At 36.5% G+C, this 20,336-nt stretch overlaps 1 protein-coding gene across 1 annotated transcript; it reads left to right on the top strand.

The window, feature by feature from the left end:
- Positions 1-4,070: 4,070 nt before the first annotated feature.
- On the top strand, positions 4,071-13,512 carry LOC131781311 (uncharacterized). The gene is made up of 6 exons (XM_059097951.2): positions 4,071-4,208; positions 6,555-6,686; positions 6,941-6,994; positions 8,718-8,787; positions 9,900-10,550; positions 11,125-13,512. Exons 2-6 carry the CDS (start codon positions 6,558-6,560, stop codon positions 11,793-11,795), a joined length of 1,575 nt encoding a protein of 524 aa, XP_058953934.2. The 5' UTR covers positions 4,071-4,208; positions 6,555-6,557; the 3' UTR covers positions 11,796-13,512.
- Positions 13,513-20,336: the final 6,824 nt, after the last annotated feature.

Here is a 20,336-nt window from a genome sequence, read left to right as displayed (position 1 = left end):
CAAGATTATTTCCTTAGTTTCCGCCGAGACAAACAAAGTATGACGTCAATGCCAATGACATCATTAGTTGTTTGCACCGGACGTGTGCACGGGTATCAGCGGAAGTTCCGTCGACACTGAGAATTGCTCAATTTAACGTGTCCTCTGACGTCATAAGCAATGGGTATAAATGTAGTTTGGAACGAGCGTAGCAAGGAGTAAGAGAATTCCTCACAAAGCTGAGAAGAACTTGCGAAAAATCCAGTGACACGCGGGAGCTACTCAGGTATGGAGAGACTAAAATAAATTCAGTTTTTATGAACCAAGTGGCTTGTGAAAGATGCAGTGATTCTAGGCTTTTCGTCCTAAAATCGGAAAAATTCTATGTATTACAATCTTGAGTCTTTTTTTCGTGGAAATATTCAATAGTTGTTCGAGGACCGATTAGTGCTGACCCAAGTTTAAATTTCAACCTGGGTTTCTTTATTTCTTTATTCAAAAGCCTTTTTGAGATCATTTTCTGTATTCCTTTTGGAGCATCCAATGATTATATTCTAGACAAAAAGAATTAGACTGAATTTTCTTTTTAAGCTTTCAGAACTGAAATCAGATTTTACACTTAACCCAGCTGTGAACAACCTGGCTCAGGTGCCATAAAGGACACTGGGAATTTTATTTCGATATTTTCTCAGCTGTGAGGTGTTTGTAACATTCTCTGACCTTCTTCGCTTTATTCTAAAGGACTTAAGAATTGACAATGACAGAATTCAGAATAGTGAAGAAGAATACCTGAGACTTTCGTGTACAGAAATATTACAATAGATACTAAATAGAGACTAATAAATTCTAAATTATTGAGCAGAATGCTTATTATATGTTTTTCATCTCGTACTCACAAGTAGCTCTCTTCGTATTTTAGCACATCAATAGAGAGGCGCAAAAATTGAATACCTCAATTTTTGTTTCAAGGCTAGAATAAACATGGCGAAGTGCTCTTCCAGTACATATCGACTTGAAAAACACCATCAACCCAAGCTGGAATTACAAAATGAAGGCAGAACAAACGCTGGAAAGAAGGAAAGAAAACCTCGCGGTCGATATCTGACTGACGAAATGCTGGAAAATTATCGAGTGCTGAGTCAAGAGAGAGGTATGCACAAGAGAGCGTACGATGAAGCAGCGTTCAGAGTTTACGGTACCCTACCACCTGGAGAGGGATATTTCAAAGCGGCACTGAGCATCAGAAGAGGAAGAAAATATGCGTAATTTACAACTAAACAGCAACCCTACCTATTTATCTATCTACCTATCTATCTATCTACCTATCTATCTATCTACCTATCTATCTATCTACCTATCTATCTATCTACCTATCTATCTATCTACCTATCTATCTATCTACCTATCTATCTATCTACCTATCTATCTACCTATCTATCTATCTACCTATCTATCTATCTATCTACCTATCTATCTATCTATCTACCTATCTACCTATCTACCTATCTACCTATCTATCGATCTACCTATCTATCTATCTACCTATCTATCGATCTACCTATCTATCTATCTACCTATCTATCTATCTATCTATCTATCTACCTATCTGTCGATCTACCTATCTATCTATCTATCTACCTATCTATCGATCTACCTATCTATCTATCTACCTATCTATCTATCTATCTATCTACCTATCTATCTATCTACCTATCTATCTATCTACCTATCTATCTATCTATCTATCTATCTATCTACCTATCTATCGATCTACCTATCTATCTATCTATCTATCGATCTACCTATCTATCTATCTACCTATCTATCTACCTATCTATCTATCTATTTATCGAACTATCTACCTATCTATCTCTCTGACTATCTATCTATCGATCTATCAATCAATCAATCTATCTGTAACTATCTGTCTATTGATCTATCCATCTATTTATCAATATTTCTGTTTATTTATCTAGCTAACTATCTATCTATATATATCTATCTATCTATCTAAATATCTAACTATCTATTTATCAATTTATCGATCTATTAGTCAATCAATCTATCTATTGATCTATCTATCTATTTATCAATCTATCTATTTACTTATCTATCTAACTATCTATCTATCTGTCTATCTATATATTTATCTATCTATCTACTCATCTACCTATCTAACTATCTATCATCTATCTGTTTATGGAACTATCTATCAATTTATCGATCAAACAATCAATCTATCCATCTACGTACCTATTGATCTATCTATTTATCCATCTATCTATCTATCTATTTATTCACCTGTTTATCTATCTATTTATCTACCTATCTGTCTATCAATCAATCTATCTATCTCTTTAGCCATCTATCTAACCAGCAATCAATCTATCTATCTATCTATCTTTCTGTTTGTCTGTCTGCCTTTCTATCTATCTATCTATCTTTTTGTTTGTCTGTCTGTCTGCCTTTCTATCTATCTATCTTTTTGTTTGTCTGTCTGTCTGCCTTTCTATCTATCTATCTATCTATCTATCTATCTGTCTATCTATCGGAATGTATTCTTCTTACTCCAAAGCTCTGTATAAGAAATAGATTCCTTATTGTCATGCGACTGTTCAGTAACAGATCCCAAATGACGTCAAAATGTGGTAAGAACTACAAAATGGTACACGGGGTGCGCGTAGCCGAGTGTGTTACTCATGTTTTTACAACATTTGGACCTCTTCTGTGATCTATTACTGTACGGAACACGACAACATAGAATAAATTTGTTTCATATGATAAAAAAGTACAATGTTGTTAATGGTGACGTCATATATGCATCTCCCCTCCAATAGATCGTAAGTAAGAGCCAATAAAAATATGTGTATCATTCAGCTTGGTATGATTGTTTTTTTTAATTACGATCAAATCCACCTTACAATACTTAGACTTACACTACTTTCAATATTATACGATCACTTACGCTATTAACAATACAAATGCTTACATTACTTACAGTACAATACAATAACTTATGTTGCTTTAAACTACTTACACTGCAATACGATTATTGTAGCCACTTGCAAAATAATTCGATGGAATAAAATCTGCTTTGCCGAAGGACTCGCGTTTAATTTGTGTATATCGTTAAACCACTTTATGTTACTTGAATACATCGAAATAGAGACATCATACTCTATAAATGTAAGTAAATGTATGTATTATTGAATCTTATTCAGCTTACTTTATAAATGCATATTTAATGAAGATAAGAAGGGTCAGCAATAGCACCTTTTTTGTTTGAAGGAATAAACCTACGTCAAAACGGGTTAAGAACAAAAAGATGGAGTACAGCTAAGCGCGTCACTAATGTTCTTACGCATTTTGACTTCTTCTGTGACCTTCTACTAAACAGAGTCAGGGTAAAATTGAGTCTATTGATTTTATTGTCGTGTAAGTCTAAAAGTTTGACGATGGTGACGTCATCCATGCTTCTGTCCTGCAATAAATAATTACTAAGAATAATCAAAAGAGTTGTTTAATTAAGCTTGGATAAAATCACATTTAGAGTGGGAAGTTCTACATTAACTTCACAATAAGTTTGGCAAAAATGGATAAATTAATAAACTTTGGAGAGGCTATAACTTGATAGGTCGAGTAAATGGAATCGAGACTAACTTACTGGTTCACACCCTTAGAAAACAATAATTAGATCTATAAAGGTCCCAGTGTTATCTTGTCTTTCTTTCCGTTTCTTTTTCCCTTTTTTTTCAATATGGTAATTAATTGAGATTTATGCACAAGCGTGTATATTCCATTGTTATGAATTTAGACTTTTAGCAGGTTTTCGAACATTAATTTTATCAATTTATTAATTAAGGAGTGTTTTTCAGGTGAACGGAAGCGTGTAGGTATCTCCTCCCTTCAGATTGTCTCACCGTTACCGCTCACCTTAAATTTTCCTAAACAATGCTCTACTATCTCCTCCCCCCCCCCTCTTTCCCCAACCCCCTCCCCCTGAACTGTTTAAGGAACAGTCCTCGATTGGTAGCCGACTGTGTAAATGTCAGCGGTTTGCGGGGAAACCAGTCCCTCCTCAGGCAGTTTTGGAATATGGCGGCGTGCCTTAGTGAAAGAATGCGCTTTCAGTGCAGAGTGACTGTTTTCGGTATTCCTCCTTGGTAACTGAACCTAATTTTCAAGATCGAAATATTATTACAGAAGCGAGGGGCTATCATCGAAGAACGGTGAGAGAACGCATAATTTAGTTGTTCCTTTAGAATTACAACTTCAGATACTGCCACGGAAAAAGTTTCTTTGGCGTATTTGATTCCGATCGTTTGATTAATCGTGTATTTAGATACAGGAAGTAGTTTTAGCGCCAGTTATGCGGTTTCTTTTGAGAATTGTGTGACCTAAAGAGTCTCCAAAAGCAAAAGGGGCCCGGTAAGGGCTTTAGATATATTTTATGGAACGAAGTAAAGAATATTTATTCGGCTGTCGCAGTAAAATCTGAGGGGCTTTGCTTTAAGACAAACAAGCCTTTTTATCGTTAACTACTTTGCTTCTGGTTTGCAAGATATTCGTTAATAAAGATATGTTAATTATCATATGCTGTAAATAAACTAAAAAATCAAAGCTAGATCTCAAATCCGTAAAGATGGGTTGTTTTAGTTCACATACCGTAAAGTGTTCAAGCTACCATTAGACGGAATATTGGCATATTGCAATCGTGTAAAATCTGAGTAAACATCTGTTTTCAGGGAATAACGCTAACATATGTAATTTATTTTTAAGTGGAAATTTTCATGGGTAGCCAAGTTTGAATTAAAAGAGAACCCATAGCAATTGTATGAAGTTTTTGAACCAGTAAATTGTAAAGTTTAACTAAATTAGTTTAATGCTGGTTACTAAACAAGCCCAAACATGAAACATGGAAATGATTATTCTGTCGCTGATTCGGTAAATTTGTCCATCATCTGTACATGAGTCGACTTTATTTGTGAATTGTTGTTATTTTGTTATAATTGTAGGGTTTTTATGAAGAAATTGAATGAGAGGAGGATAGTGTGAATTGACAGAAAAATATACTTTGTACTGTTCAGGAACTTCAGCTCCATGAATTTAAAAAAAAAATTTAAAAAACAGTCCAGGACATTTGAATTAGACCAAAAATTTTGTGTAGTTGGAACAGAATTAGATTCAATCTCTGTTAGCTAATAAACATCCTGTCTAGATATCTTTAAGTACCTCTTTACTCCTATACAGATAAATATATGAGTTATCCTTGTGATTCTAATGTGTAATCAAAATTATGACAAAATATTTTGATGTGATTGGTTATCACTAACCTGATTAAGCACAGTGTATGCATTATGCTTATAATTAGACAGTGTACATGTCACGGCTGTGTAATTGGACAAAACCTGTCATGTTTGCAAGCTCTTGTGGTGCATTTTACCAAGTTAATTGTTGTTTCTAAGGGAAAGGATGATCATATGTGAGTTAATTTCTCGGAATTTTGTCATAGTATTGATTAATTGGTAACCAGACTTGATGTCATCCAATTCTGTTTGTAATGACTGGACTCCCACCTTATGGTCATCCAATTTTGTCAATCAGATTAACCCTTTGACTCCTGTGAGTGACCTAGACAGAATTTCTCCTTATAATATCAATACAATATCAACCAGAGAGGTGATGAGAATACAGAAAAATATCAATTTGGGTTTAACTAGTTGATCCAATATTAAATTCTCTGAAGTAACATTATAAGACAGTAAGGAGAATTACAAATTTGATCTGGGAGTTAAAGGGTTAAAGACTCAATTGGACCCCCCTCAAACCTATTATCTCACAAACAGCCTATCAGAAAAGACAAGCTTATCAGTGAGGTTGATATCTACCACTGCACCTGGAAAGTGTTCTGGATAGTTTTCAGGTCATGGTTCTTGGATCTCAGTATTTCTCTTTACTCTCTATTTTTGATTTTCATTCCATGAAACCTGGTTCTGCTAAACATGTTTTGTTGGTGTGAATGGGAAATTAGTCAGACCATTAGGTGAGGAGAAACAATTTGGTGCCTAGCTGGTAGATAAGGTTGTGTGTCATAAAAAAATACTACAACAAAAAAAATTGCTAGTGAAGAAAGACAAAAACAAAAAGAAACAGAATGTATCTTGTGTCTTCAAGGTTTTTTTAGGTTTCCTTTTCCACCAGAGGGCTTACATTTTTAGTGAAAAATTTATTCCAGGCTGAAAAATCACATCAAATCATGGAATGGAGAAGTTAAAATTTTGAACATTATATTATTAGCCCTTCAACTTCTAAGAACTGATTATGGATTTTCCCCTCTGACTGCTACACATTTTGTTGTAAATTAGGTGTGATAATTTTGTGTTAGGCCAAGATAGCAACTTCTGCCTGATGAGTTTGAATATTCTTGTGACTTGTTTGCTGGATAATGTGTGGATGTTATAGGGGAGAAGTTACATGTAAATCACTTACACACTGGGAGTTTAAGGGTTAGGAAAAGATAAATGTGTTTTGTATCACTAATAGACATTGCTATCCCATTTCTTTATTGGTTATAGGTCATGCACTCCAATACCCCTTTTAACAGAAACTCTATGGAAAATGCTGAGTCATACCATGAAGTCTTTAAAGTTCTTGATAGCCTAGGAATGGCCGACTTAAAGGAGACTTTCCAGGAACACTGTATTCAGGTATTTAATAACTGCATGTACACATAGTGACTAAACCTTCTTGCTTGCAGTTACAGAGCCACTTAGGAAATGTGCCATTGCTTTAGACAAGAGCTACATTTAATGTTTACACATTAATATATAAGTACAATCTGATACTTGATGTTTCAAGTACTTATTTGAATGTTCTACCTATATGTATGTAGTGTGCATGTGCATGCGTGTGTAGGTTACTCTGTGCAGCTTTACAATTGTAATACGTTTTTCTTCCAAAGGACCAAACTTTACGTTATGTTGAAACAGAAGATGAGCTCAAGCAATTACTGAGGGTAAGGCTGATCTTTTTTATTGTTTACTTTTGACTTGATCATGATGTGAAGCAATGTTGAAACACTGCCAAAAATATTAACTACAAATTGTTTTCAGATGTTTTATTTCTCTCTTAATAGTGTTCCAGCTTTGAACTCTGCAATCCAATGTTTCTTGAAATCACCCCCCAATATAAAAATTGTTGGTTACCTTAAGTGACTTTTAATGCACTGTAGACAAAAAATGATTGGCCTTATTGATTAATTATTTATATGCATTATAATACAATTCTGTATGGTTCATCCAATGTACATGTTTTCTTTTCCTCATTCTTAACTTGGCTATAACCAACATACCAGCAATAAATTTAAGAGGAGTTTTATGTCTTTACAACTCAATCAAATTCCTCTACTTACACATCATTACCAGTGGCTTCTAAATAAAGTGTTAAAAACATAATACAGCAAGGAAGGGGAGAGAGAGAACTGATTACAAGATTGGAAATAACATAGAATATATGAATAACATGAGAAATACTAATCACATAGGAATACAAAACACTCAATAAAATGGCAATTTACCTGATAATTTTGGGAGATGTCTGGCATAGGAACATACTCATGATTACATTTTAACTCAATCTCACACCTCTTATTTGCATGATCTGCATGAAAGTCAAACTGAAAAGGTTAGCTGCAGGGACTGAGGCTAGGAGGGGGATCGGTCTCTACATTGGCTATACCTATGGTCGTGAATCTTGCAGTTGTGTGTCATGTTTCATGGGTTACTAGGCCGCACTGGCATTACTGCAATATGCATGTACAGTTAACTCTTCCACTCCCAGGATCTCATTAGTAATTCTCCTTACTGTTTACCACACAATATTTATGAAATGAGTTTTGAGGATTTGTTTTGGATTAACTGCTAATCCCCATATTGATATTTTTCTTTATTCTCAATTCATTTGACAGCTTAATATTGTATTGATATTGAAGGAGAAATTCTGTCTTGGTCACTCATTTGTGCTAAACAGTTTACAGTTCATTTTATAGCTTTATATTGTTTTAATATTGAAGGAGAAATTCTATCTTGGTCACTCATTTATGCTAAACAGTTTATGTGTGGCAAAGGGTTAATATCCAGTGTCAGCAATGTGCCAAGTTGACTATCCCTCTGTATATGCAAAAGTCGTGTTTAGAAATAAGGTTTGATCAATTTGATGAGTTCAAATTTGATCAACATTAATCTATTGTCATAGAGAGTTTGAATACATGCAGAGCTGTAAATGAGAACCCATAGCTGGCCAAAACCAAGTGCCAATCTTGCCATTTTTAGTGTATTACTTTTATATCATTTTACCATTGTGATAATTTCTGATAAAAAAATATTGTACAGCTTCATCAAAGAAATTTGTTCACAGCCATTTTCCAGTTTTGTGTTGTTGTGAGTTCTTTATGTGTGACTAGTAGTAACAGATTTTGTGAATCAATTTCATGTTGATTTATTACCAGTCCTGCGTTAACCCTTTAAATCCCTGAAGTGATTCACATTTAACTTCTCCTTACAATACCCCTCCACTGTCCAGCAAACAGGCATTGGAGTATTCAAATGTGTTGGGAAGAAGTTGTTATCTTGATCTAACACAAAATTCTTGCAACTAACTTACAAGGAAATGTGTAGTCGCTAGAGGGTAGAATTAACAATCAGATCCTAGCAATTAAAGGGCATTGTGTCTGTTTGCAGGAGATAGGTATTCCTCTTGGACGCTGTATTCCAATCATGAAGTCCTGGAGGAAACGTTATTCCAGTCAAGGTGAATAAAATCAGGATAGATTTAAACTGATTATGACACACTAAGTTACTACAACTTTACCTAAAACAGCAAGCTTTCTTTCACCATCCAGTGCTCATAACAGGTATTTTTTATTTGAGTAATAATGTACATAATGTACAAATTATGTGCTTCTGATTGGCTACACACAAGTACATTCTTGTGTAAAACAAGTGCAAAGTTGTAACATGAGTGCAAGTTTAAAAAAAGTGGGCACGCTTTCAAAGTTTTGTCTGTCTTGACTTTCTGTGATGTTTTTTCATGTACATTATAAACAAGCAATGACCTGTTTTCTCTTGCAATTAGGTGAAATAAGCACTTTTTCAAAGTCTGCAAATTGCATTCGCCCTAAGGGCTTCTGCAATTTTGTTGTCTTTGCAAAGATTTACTCATGTTTATTTTCACCAAATTGCACTCAAAATCATGTTATTACCCACACAAAGAGGCTGAGGGAGACCATACGCTGCACGGAAAGCTGAGAGGTTTAACACTTTCACTTTAAGGAGTGAATGATAGGGAAATAGGGAAACTTTTTTATTGAATGTCATAAAAAACAAACAAGAAACCAAACTAATCACAATGGCCAATTAGAAGAACTGAAGATACCTTTAAGAGCCAATGACCTCTTAAAGTGAATACAACCAAACTGCCTTAAACGGGGTAAAACGCTGGCCACCAAGTCATGATGGGTTATAGTTTTACATCTGAATGGTTGAGAAAGTGGTACAAGTTTTCTGGACCAATCACAGAGCAAAGTAAACCTAAATTGAAGCTACACAGATCACTCTTGACACTCATAAAAATTTCTCTAACAGTACATTGTCAATCAGAAAAGTTATGAGAAGAAAGAAATATGGTTTTGGTACTTTTTGTGCTGATATTCAACCTCAGCCAAAAACACAACAAGAATCATGAAGTAGGACATCAATGTTTGCTTGCTTCTGCTCAACCATGACTAAGATTTTCCCCTTCATTATTTCCTTCTTTCAAGTGTTCCCTGTTCATATCGTTCTGCGTTATGTGCAGTACATGTAAAACTTTCAGAATAAATATTATTACGTACTCTTAACTATGGCTCCTTTTTGTCTTTTTAGAAACAGTAAGGAGGAAAGATAAAGTTTCAACTGCTGAGAATTACTCACAGACCTCCACAGTTACTGTGGACGCGAGCATACAAACTGAAGATATGTTAATTAGTGCTGCTGAGTATAACAAATTACTTAACAATATGGCAGAGCTTAACACGCAACAAGAGCTTCTTAATCATTATGCTGCTCTGGCTAGTGGCGAGTTTAATTTAAAACTGACGGAGGCACAAAGTGGCTCCCTCACCTCTGCTCAGGTCCCTTCTTCGTATGGTACACAGTCCTTGGACCCTTATACTGCTGCGCAGCTGTGGTCCAACTTAAGTCAGTACCAAGATCAATTTAATATGTATGGAGGCTTCCTGCAGGCAACCACAGCTAATGCTCCAGGAGGTATTATCCCGGACGGTATCGGGAGTGAGGCGTCTACAGTTATTTATAATCAAAATATGAATGATGTCAATCATATGATGGTACCATCTGCACCGTCTCCTGTACCTTCTCAAGATATGGGACAATATCAGAGAGTGACAGCCAATGTCTCTGAGCGTAAGGATATTGTTGATGAGAGAGAAGACCTGGCTATCGAGCAGTCGTTGAAAGACGTTGAAACTATGGAATTAGAGTCTCAACATTCGTATGCTTCAGCTCTTAATACTGGTGAGTGAATTTAAGCCAGGACCAGGATCAATTCAGACTTGGTCTCGTATATGATAACTTGCTGAGCGAGCAGGCGTCCTATTGTGGCGAGTTCATTTGGTGAGCGAGTACCCAGCGTATTTCTTACGTGCCTTTACGTCTGCGTATAAAATAAAGCTCGCGATCGTTTATCCGATGTAGAGTTTGAGTGGACTGTGGGGGAGGGGGTGGTGAAAGGCGAGGAGATTTATTTATTTTACCCTATTTCTTTCGTCCCAACACCTCTCCTCTCCTTCCTTTCGACTATCGCTTGTCTTTTGCGCCTTTTATCAAGTAGCTTGCTTTCCCCAGCCTTCCGCTGCTGAAAATTAAGAGATGGTGGCTATGATTTTGATCAAGAAAAATACTTGGCACTCTCTCGCCAAAATCGTATCTACTCAGCAGGTTACGTATTCACAACCTTTTTTGTATTATTTTATCATTTATCTAGTATTACCACCATAACTTTTCCCCTAACATCACCGTACATGCTTGTTAATCTAACTGTACCATCAACACAGTTTTCAAACTTAAATTATTCTCGATGTCTTTACAGAGGCAGCAGACCTTAGTCAAGACAGCCAGCATAATTATGGTTCAATCAGTGAGCAGACTTCTTATTATATGCAGTCGAGTCAGAGAACACCTTCAACTTATACCAGTCACTCTCAAGTCCGTCCAACCCCAACCACAGCAAGGCCAGTGCCGTCTGAAAAACTCGACACCAGTCGCTTTGCCAAATGTGATGACATATCTTTGGAGAGCGGAACATCAAGGCTACCATCAAGTGTACAGAGTGTGGGACCACAAACCCTGCAGGGATATTTAGATAGTTTACCAGAATCGAACGAATACAAGGAAGCTATGAAGAGTAAAAACCCCAAAAAAGGATGGAAACCAATTGATGGGAAACATATTCAGTCTGCGAAAAGGGTGGCTTTCAAACCGGTATACTGGGATAAAGAAGGGCGCATGCGCCATGGGGTGGCCGTCAGGGGATCAGATAAATCCGAGGAGTGCTGGCGCCACGTAGAAGGAAAAGCTCCGGCTGGCTGTACATTTGCACACTCTCGTCTGGGTGACACCCTGCAGTTTATTTGCGTCAAGTGTTCTTATGAGAGGAACCGTAATGACTGGTGCTCAGACAAGACAAAACATAAACAATATATATTTAATCTCGGTCCGTATCGTAACTTAGAAGGAGGAGTATGGAAGAAAATTTCTTAAAATAACACGAGTGCTGGGTGCTTGCTAGAAAGCTTGCTTTACAGCGCATACTGTACAGGTGAATTCTATCAATGGACTGCTTAAGAGCATTTTTCATTTGAGTATCGAAAAACCAAAACCAAAATTATTTCATCGACCCGTCAGAGCAAAGGTTTACTTTATAATTAGCCAATGAGAACTCAAAGTGGAAATAAGCAAACTGCCTGGAGCGCGGGAAAACGCAAATTGACCGAGTCGCAATTGTTTTTAGTTTTGCATCTGATTGGTTGAGAGGATGTTGCGATTTTTTTGGACCAATCACAGAGCAAGTTTCAATGAAACCAAACAAATCCTTGATTATTTTCGACACTCGATTGGAAATTCCTCTCCTCCAGTTATGGGCGAATAATTATTATATTTCGATTTTTTTTCAGCATATGAAGGTTCTAGTAAAATATGACGGCTGGTGTGGTACATATGTGCCAGGAAAAGGTTTTGGGCTTGGCTTTTAAGGTTTGTCGTTTGTGTGATGCTTACCTTGACATAATGAAAAATTTATGCACAAAAATACCAAAAGAATAATAATAAAGAAGAAGGAAAAGGGTCGCGTAGATAAACAGAAAATGAAAACTGCACAAAAGGTTCTCTACACAGGTTACATCGCAACCACTGACAGTGTTTTCTGTTGCTACAGAGGAATTTTGAAGACAGACTCCCAAACTGTTTAGAAATAGTTAAGCTTTCATATGCATATTCAGGTACTAAAGATAACTTTTTCCTTTCCTATTCTTTTTAAAGTATGTAGTTAGTCTTCCTAGTCATCTCGGCATGTTTAAAATAGGATTTTCACTTGAAAATGTGGCCAAAATGGCCTATTTTCGTACGCATGAAAGAGTAATTGGGCTGGTGTATGAAGAAAGAAGTCTCATGATAGTGGTGATCACTGGTTAAGTGTTGGTATTGATTTACTCTTTGTTATGATGAGGAATATTTGTTGATGGTGAGATTTTAAAGTGGCCCTTCGCCATCTTTTGAGTCGTTCTTAAGATGCTGGTTGTTTTCATACAGTAATAAAACCGAAAACAAACATTTTTCGAGGATAAATGAACACCAAAGGGATGGCAATAGAGCGATAGAAAAAAGATACTGGGTTGAGTATTTAAAAGGATTGCAAAAAGGATAAAGGTTGGAGTATTTATGGGGATAGCTGGTGTCAAACAAGCGATAACCATGTCGGTCTCGGAAGCTCAAAGCCCAGATGTGCTGATCAAATAAATTATCATAGTTATTATTATTATTGTTGTTGTTATTATTATTATTATTATTATTATTTCTATTAATATCACTATTTTTGTTATCATTATTATTAGTATTATACTTTATATTATTATTCTTTCAGTGTTCAATTTTATTAGTGTGTCATTTTACTTTATTGATCATTTCATGGTTCTTATCTTATTACGATTATTGTGGTGTTGCACTTTGTCTTAGAATCGGATTTCAATCTTTGATAAATCTGAAAAATATTTTAAGCGATTTAAAAAAAAGAAATTTAAAGCGACTCACTCTTTGCAGAGAGACAAGTATCATGTAGGATAGCAACTTTTTTAGATACATTGCCTTTTTGGTGTACATGTGGACCACTGGAAACGCCTTAAACACGCTTTGAGCGTGATCACAGTGCAGGACTACGGTACAATAAGCTGATTGTTGGAATAAATATTTTTCACTCCTGACACCAGTTACATTTTATTTCTTTGCTATAGTGCCCCAAATTATTAAAGTACTTTGTCTCGCAATACTTTTCCTGTTAAAACGAAAACATGCTGCTCTGGGATGCTACAATTTGCTCTAGTAAAGAATTAAATACTTGGAGATGGTAATTTACCAATCACAGAATTAATCACAATAACCATAGCAACAACCACTTATCCTGAAAAAAAAAATTTGGAATTTCCAAAATGGGGGGATTTTTTTCTAAAGACATTGTCTCCCACGGAGATATGTGTCCTAAATGTATTTGTTTTTTTTGGGAATTGTAACGGGTTTGAGTAATTGGTAACAGAAGGTTGAGTCTTCTGATTCCAATTGAAAAAAAATCGAACTCCCGCCTAGCGATCGTCCGATTTTGTTTATTACTTGTATGATTACAGACCGAACTGGACTCCACTCAGCCTATTACCAAAAGTAATCATAACCATTACAATTTCCTCAAATGTGATTGGTGCATCTGCTGCTTCATTTTTCACTATTCATTCTGTACAGTTGTAATCGGACAGTTGGCTGTAATCGGACAGTTGAAGCAGCCAATCATACTAGGTCCATTCAGCTGAATCCACCGATCACAGAATTGGTCACAACAACCATGGCAACAACCATTTATCCAAAGAAAAACAAGGCAATTTCCAAAATGGAGGAATATTAAACTAAAAACATTGTCCGCACTGGAGAGATTTGTTCTAGGTGTATTTGTTTTTTCGGAAATTGAAATGGTTATGATTAATTGGTAACAGGATTTCTTGTCGTCAATTCTGTCTGTAATCATACTCGTGATAAACAAATCGGACTCTTGCTTCGCGGTCGTCCGATTTTGTTAATCATTCGTATGATTACAGACCGAATTGGACTCCACTCGGTCCTATTACCATTATGAATCAAAGCGTAGCGCGCGCAGCCGACTGGTAAAACAGGTTTTTTTCTCTACTTAGGTTATTATCCAACGGTAGTGAGTACAAATAACGTGCGAATAGAATACAAATATCCTGCGAGGCTTCTCCTTCACATCTAACTCCCCTTGGCTCTCTTGGAGAAGCGTCGAGGAACTTTGATGATTCTTCCAGACCTTGATTTCTTTGGAGACGAGGTAGCCTCTGCGGCTTCTTCTGGTTCTTCGGTCAGTTCGCGTTTCCATTTTTGTTTCATACGGACCGCGCAAAGGTTGCACGCCTGTAGAAACCATTAAGTATAAATTTGTGAGAATACTGGGTAAACGGGTACTACTTAAAATTGCCAAGTATCGGGGTGAGTGTGTTTACAAAACGACGTCATTTCTTGTTTACACCAATGTCACAAACAGCCGAGAGGTTTCATTTGTGAAAAAAACATTCTTCAACTAAATGTTTAAACAAGAGAAAATCAACCCCTACAATGCCATTTCAACTCAATACTCTATATTTAGCGCAATTGATAACTTCATGATGGTGGCCAGTTAAAGCTAGGAGGTTATGGTCTTCTAATCATTAACAACGGAACAAGGGAACATGATGATTACTTTCTCTTGAGCAAGGTCTATTCTAAGATACCTATTAAGAAGCAAGGTATCTGTTGCGTTTTTCAGAGAAAAGGAAATCATTGATTTCCTAACTTTGAAGAAACTTCCGTCATCATACATTTTATCAGGCAGAACAGCATCGAGTGATATTTTTTTATATTTTTCTAGTCCCTGCTCACTAGGTGCAACTAGAACAAGACTTTAGGTCTTTGCTGTTCTTCAAAAGCAAACAGATAAACAAAACTTTATCAGAGGTTTTCTACACTTGCTAGCGGATATTTTTATGGAATAAGTGAATTGGAGCCTTTTTCTAGAATTTATTTTCATAAACACACCGAATTTTTTTATTCGCTTTTCTGAAAGAACATCGAAGAAACTTAATTTTTTTTTCAGATAAAAGGGAGTATGATCCCCCACCCTACCCAGTGTTCAATGCTTAGCTGCTATCTCTGACCTTGAAATGATATTCTTTCATTTTGTAGTAATACCAATGTACCACGCATTCCTCTCGCGTCTGAAAAGTAAAAGAAAGACGTAATGACTACAATGATCAGTGATCCATTTATACTTCATTAAGTTTGCAAATGATAAGAAACTGTGAGGCAGTCGGATTTCAATCTCTAAGGTCATTTTGGCTCCTCGTCCGCAGTATGGCCGTTAAGCAATACCGCTGGCAATATGACCTGGCATGACATTGAATGGATTTCTTTACCAAGGCTAATAATTTTTATCATATAATCGTGCTGATTGTCCCGTTACCTTATTTGGTACTAATTCCGCTGCTTTAGAAAAGTCTTTCTTCTTTCTTTTCAACCTGTCGCACAAGACCATACGCACAGGTAAATTGTATTAGATAATACTAAAATGAACGACGGACGGAGGGTTGCAATAAAATTGTTTCTTGATTAACACATCTAAAAAGCTGGTTTATAGTCCCATTGTCCTTTTTCTGACTTGACATCTTTGTCTGTTTCAAATTAAGTACATATACGATCAAACTATTCCTTATTGACTAATCGTAGAACAAATATCCGCATGAAACAAATATTTAGCGACTAGTTCTCGTAAAAATTGCGATGACTCATCTGATTTGGTAAAGAAAAACCTGCAACACGTCATTGCTAAAAAAACTTACCCAAAAATTGCACCTCTACCTTATCTCTGATTAGTCGGGGCGAAATGCGCCTTATTATTAATAAACTGCGAACGAAAATATTATTGTGGAAAGTTCTTTATTTAGTCTAGCTCGTCTTGTTGCGAGATATTTCCACCTCTTGCATGAAGGACGCAATTTGGAAAGGACGATATTTCGCACTTTTTTTTCACTGTGCAATTCGTAATGCGACGGCCAGAGAGTTAATTTTTCCAATATATTTTTTAGCAACATCGATTTGTTGCGATTCTAGTATAAAAGGCCGTGGTGAAACCTCTGATTCATACTCACGCAGAACAAAGTCGCTTCTCTTCTTCGAGGTTCCATGATTCTTTCTCTCTCTTTCTCCTCTGTTTTTTTTCCCCATCAGGATCTGTAATGAGCTCTGGTGCACATAAATCAAAGACGCTTGTTAAGATAATTTTTTTGCCCAAAGAGCGTAAAACACACGGGAAATAAATTCGAAAAAGGTGGACCGGAATGCTCGCTAATTACGCCAACTCACACATGGCGACTTAATCATGGCTCACTGTTAACCCTTTGCACCCTAACATTAATATTTATATCATTTCTTTAAATCTCATAACCTTTACATTTGACTCAAGGGTGATATCGTAAGGAGAAATTAGTAAACAACATCCTTAGGGTTTAAGGCTGTTCTCTAAGTTGTTGTTGTACTTTTGCTTACATCTCTAAACAACTATGAAAGATAAGCGAAGTTTTCTCGTCGTCATCATACTCACCCTCTTTCAGCTGTTCTTTTTCTCGAGCTGCAGGGTCCGTGATGACGTCTGGGATAATGGCTTGGTTGTCGGTTACATTCTATGTTATAAAACAAGCGACATTAAAAAGAGGTCGATAAATATTTGTCACACGTATACATGTTCGCCTTATGTCGTGAGAGACTCAAAAGAGGGCAGATTGAAAATCTTCGCTATGAGATTTGCTAAGAATTAGATACATTTAACGAACGAGCAAGCCTCCACGAGGCTTCTCCTTCTCACTAGCTCAAAGGTTAATGGGGAGACGTACTCGCTCCACACCACCACTTTCAGAAGATCTCCTTAGACCTGCACCTGCACATCCCTCGACGGTCTACTCTGAGATCACTCTCCGCAAAGAAACCTCAAAAGCTCATTACGACAAACAGGCGCAGCCTCCACTAATGCCATTACCATTAGGCTCCCATGCTTACGCAAAACCTCGGCCATCTCAACAGGAGACCTCTTCGATTTATGGTCAGGTTGTTTCCAATCCGTCGCCACGGTCCCATAACATCGACACTGGCAACCACATTCTCCGCCGAAACCGGGCTCAGTTACGACCAGCTGCACCCTCACGAAGCACCCTTCCGCGCTCTCCACCACTGCCCTCTGCACAGTTTTCCCTACCAGCAACACCATGCAATTCAAGTAGCACTTCTCCACACAAGCCTCAGGAGCCAACAATAGCAGCATCACCCCCGGTTAGTTAATCTTTAAATGATTTAAAAGTCTTAGCTATATTCGTGATTTGTTGCAAACGTTGTTGGTTGTTACAATCCATCTAGGAATTTACGATCATCAATTATGAATTTGTTAGTGACACCTAGATCGAGGTTAAAATTTTATGGTGATCGTGCTTTTTCGGTCTGCGCCCCTAAATTCTGGAATAATCTTCCAGAGCATATAAAATGTAGTTTAAATCTTACATCTTTTAAGAGCAACGTTAAAACTTCTCTTTTCAAGCCCAATTTTAATTTGTAGTTTCGCTCTTGTGTTTTTCAAATTTATTATTTGCTAAGATACTGCTTTAAACATTTTATTGTAAAGCGCCTATAGAAATTTTTCTATTATGATTATTATTATTATAGACCGTACGATTTTACGCCACTATCTGCGTCGGTGTACATATTCTAAAATCTTAAGCCGTTGACTATCGGCGTAAAATCTCTCAGTATCTATGTATACCGACTGGAAGAAATTAAGCCGTTAACCATTGTAAAAATTACCATCTTTTTCACCTTGACTGATTATTTTAGTATTTCCGGTGTCAGTCTATTTCGATATCATTACATCTATGCTTTGCTCTGAATACAATGAATCGAAACAAAAATATAATAGTCGTATACTCCGTAGGTATTCCCAGAATACAATCGCCTTAATGTAGTGTCTGACTGCTTTAAGGCTATTAGGAATTCAACGTGGAGTTTAAGAAAACTTATATTTACCGAGTATACATACCAGTATATCGCATGTCACACGCAGTATTCATGATGTATAATAGCATGAATAATGAAATATAAGCATTTTACCACATATGTATACGGTCCTGGTATTTTCTTAGCGTATATTTACCCTGACGTGTACTAGTCATTATGTGAACCTTACACTTCGTTACATTTACCGAATACAATTGCTCATACTCACTGTATATGCCCCGAAGGAAGGATCTTGTACAGAGTATTTTATGCAGCGTGCACGTACCTTCCAAATCATAAAAGCCTTGAGTGAACCTCTCCCTCTGCCTCTCGAGTCTTCTCTCTCAAGTTTCCAGATTCCTTCTTCATCCACTAGAGGCGGCGTAGGAAGAAGCATATAATCCAAGGGATCCAAACATGAATCATTCTTGTCACTTTGAAAAGGCAAAATATAACTTTTTTGAATAAACAACTGAGCTAAGTGTCTGACTTCCTGTTAAAGTGGCAGAGTGGTTGAAAACTGACTGACCAACCAACTGTTGACCAACTGACCGTCAACATTCAGCCGTAAGATAGACATGCATATGGACTGTTCAAGTTATAATTGCCTTTGCAGAAATGGAAATGCTCGGTGGATCACATTCCATTTTTTGCGCTTTTGTTCTCTAGCTACGAAGAGTCCTATGTGCGAAACATGCAATCGGAACTCTGTTGACTCATCGAATTAAATACTTAAGAAGGAAAATCATGCATTGTACTTTTCAGCGAGTTTTCTTTTGCTTTTCGTGGTTTTTCGGTTCAGGAAGAATTGTGTCAAAACAACCTTTCCAGCAAAAGCATAAGAACTTCGAACTGTACCTCTTCCTCTTATTTGGCACTTGCCGTTCAGGATTTCTTGAAGACGATCCAGCTTTTTCCATGTCCACCTCTTTTTTATACTTTTTTTAATAGCAAATTAAAAACTGCTATCGAAATACAGAACGTTATCGAGTGCGAACGCTACTAACACAAAATGAATGATCGTTGTCTTTGAGTCAGCAATGTAGTCATTGACTCAGGAATGTGGCACTTGAATTGCAAACTGGTTGAATGAGCATCTAACTATTGTGTGTTTGCCTCAATTCTCGACACAATGTCTAACTGAATGGTTGAGTGAATGAACATTCAGCCGTAAAATATAGGTAAATGGTCCATTGTTCCGGGTCAACTTTTTTGTTAAGCTTCAAACAAAAGTCCTGAGTACTTGAGAAACTGTATTACCTGAGAGACCTGAGAGACGTCAGCTTTCTCAATCTTTACGGTGGCCAATTTACGTTTCCATTTCACTCACTAAGTTACACAACTACAGAATAGCCACAAAGCAGTACGCAACAGGCGCTATTTTGATTCAATGACCGTTAATAAGTGGTAGGTAAAAAGCTGCTTTAATGAAAGCTTTCACCCATGAAACGTCCTTGAATATTTTCCTTTTGCTTCTACTTACAAATTCCATGTAACTTGTTTGCAAATGTGCGAAAAAATTACCAATTTTACCTTTTATCTTGATTTCAGAGTAAAAGCTTAAAATGCATCTATCGCTTTTTTCGTTGAAAATAAGTTATTTAAACAGTCTTCTTTTACTGGAGCTTGTTTTTGGGAAGAGATAATTTATAAAAATTTGTTGTTGCGCATTGTGTTTGCTTTTCCGATTTCTCCAAAGTTTTAACATTTTAAGGAGCACGCGCCATAGGGACGCGTTTTTGCACGATTCACGCCGAAACATTTTTCCTTTAATCCTTTTATAGTTGCCGTAATGGTGCAAAATGTAATAAAACATTTTTTATTCGATAAAAATATCTTTATTCGATAAGATATATTTTTATTCGACAAAATATAATTTCATAAAAAAATTGTTCGCTAAAAAATCTTGGTTTATTAAATTTTCATTCGATTAAAAATATTTTCATTCGATAAAAAAAT

This window comes from Pocillopora verrucosa, chromosome 12 (assembly GCF_036669915.1).
Source record: "Pocillopora verrucosa isolate sample1 chromosome 12, ASM3666991v2, whole genome shotgun sequence".
In the NCBI taxonomy this organism is placed as follows: domain Eukaryota; kingdom Metazoa; phylum Cnidaria; class Anthozoa; order Scleractinia; family Pocilloporidae; genus Pocillopora; species Pocillopora verrucosa.
This window is presented reverse-complemented; position numbering and strand designations above follow the sequence as displayed.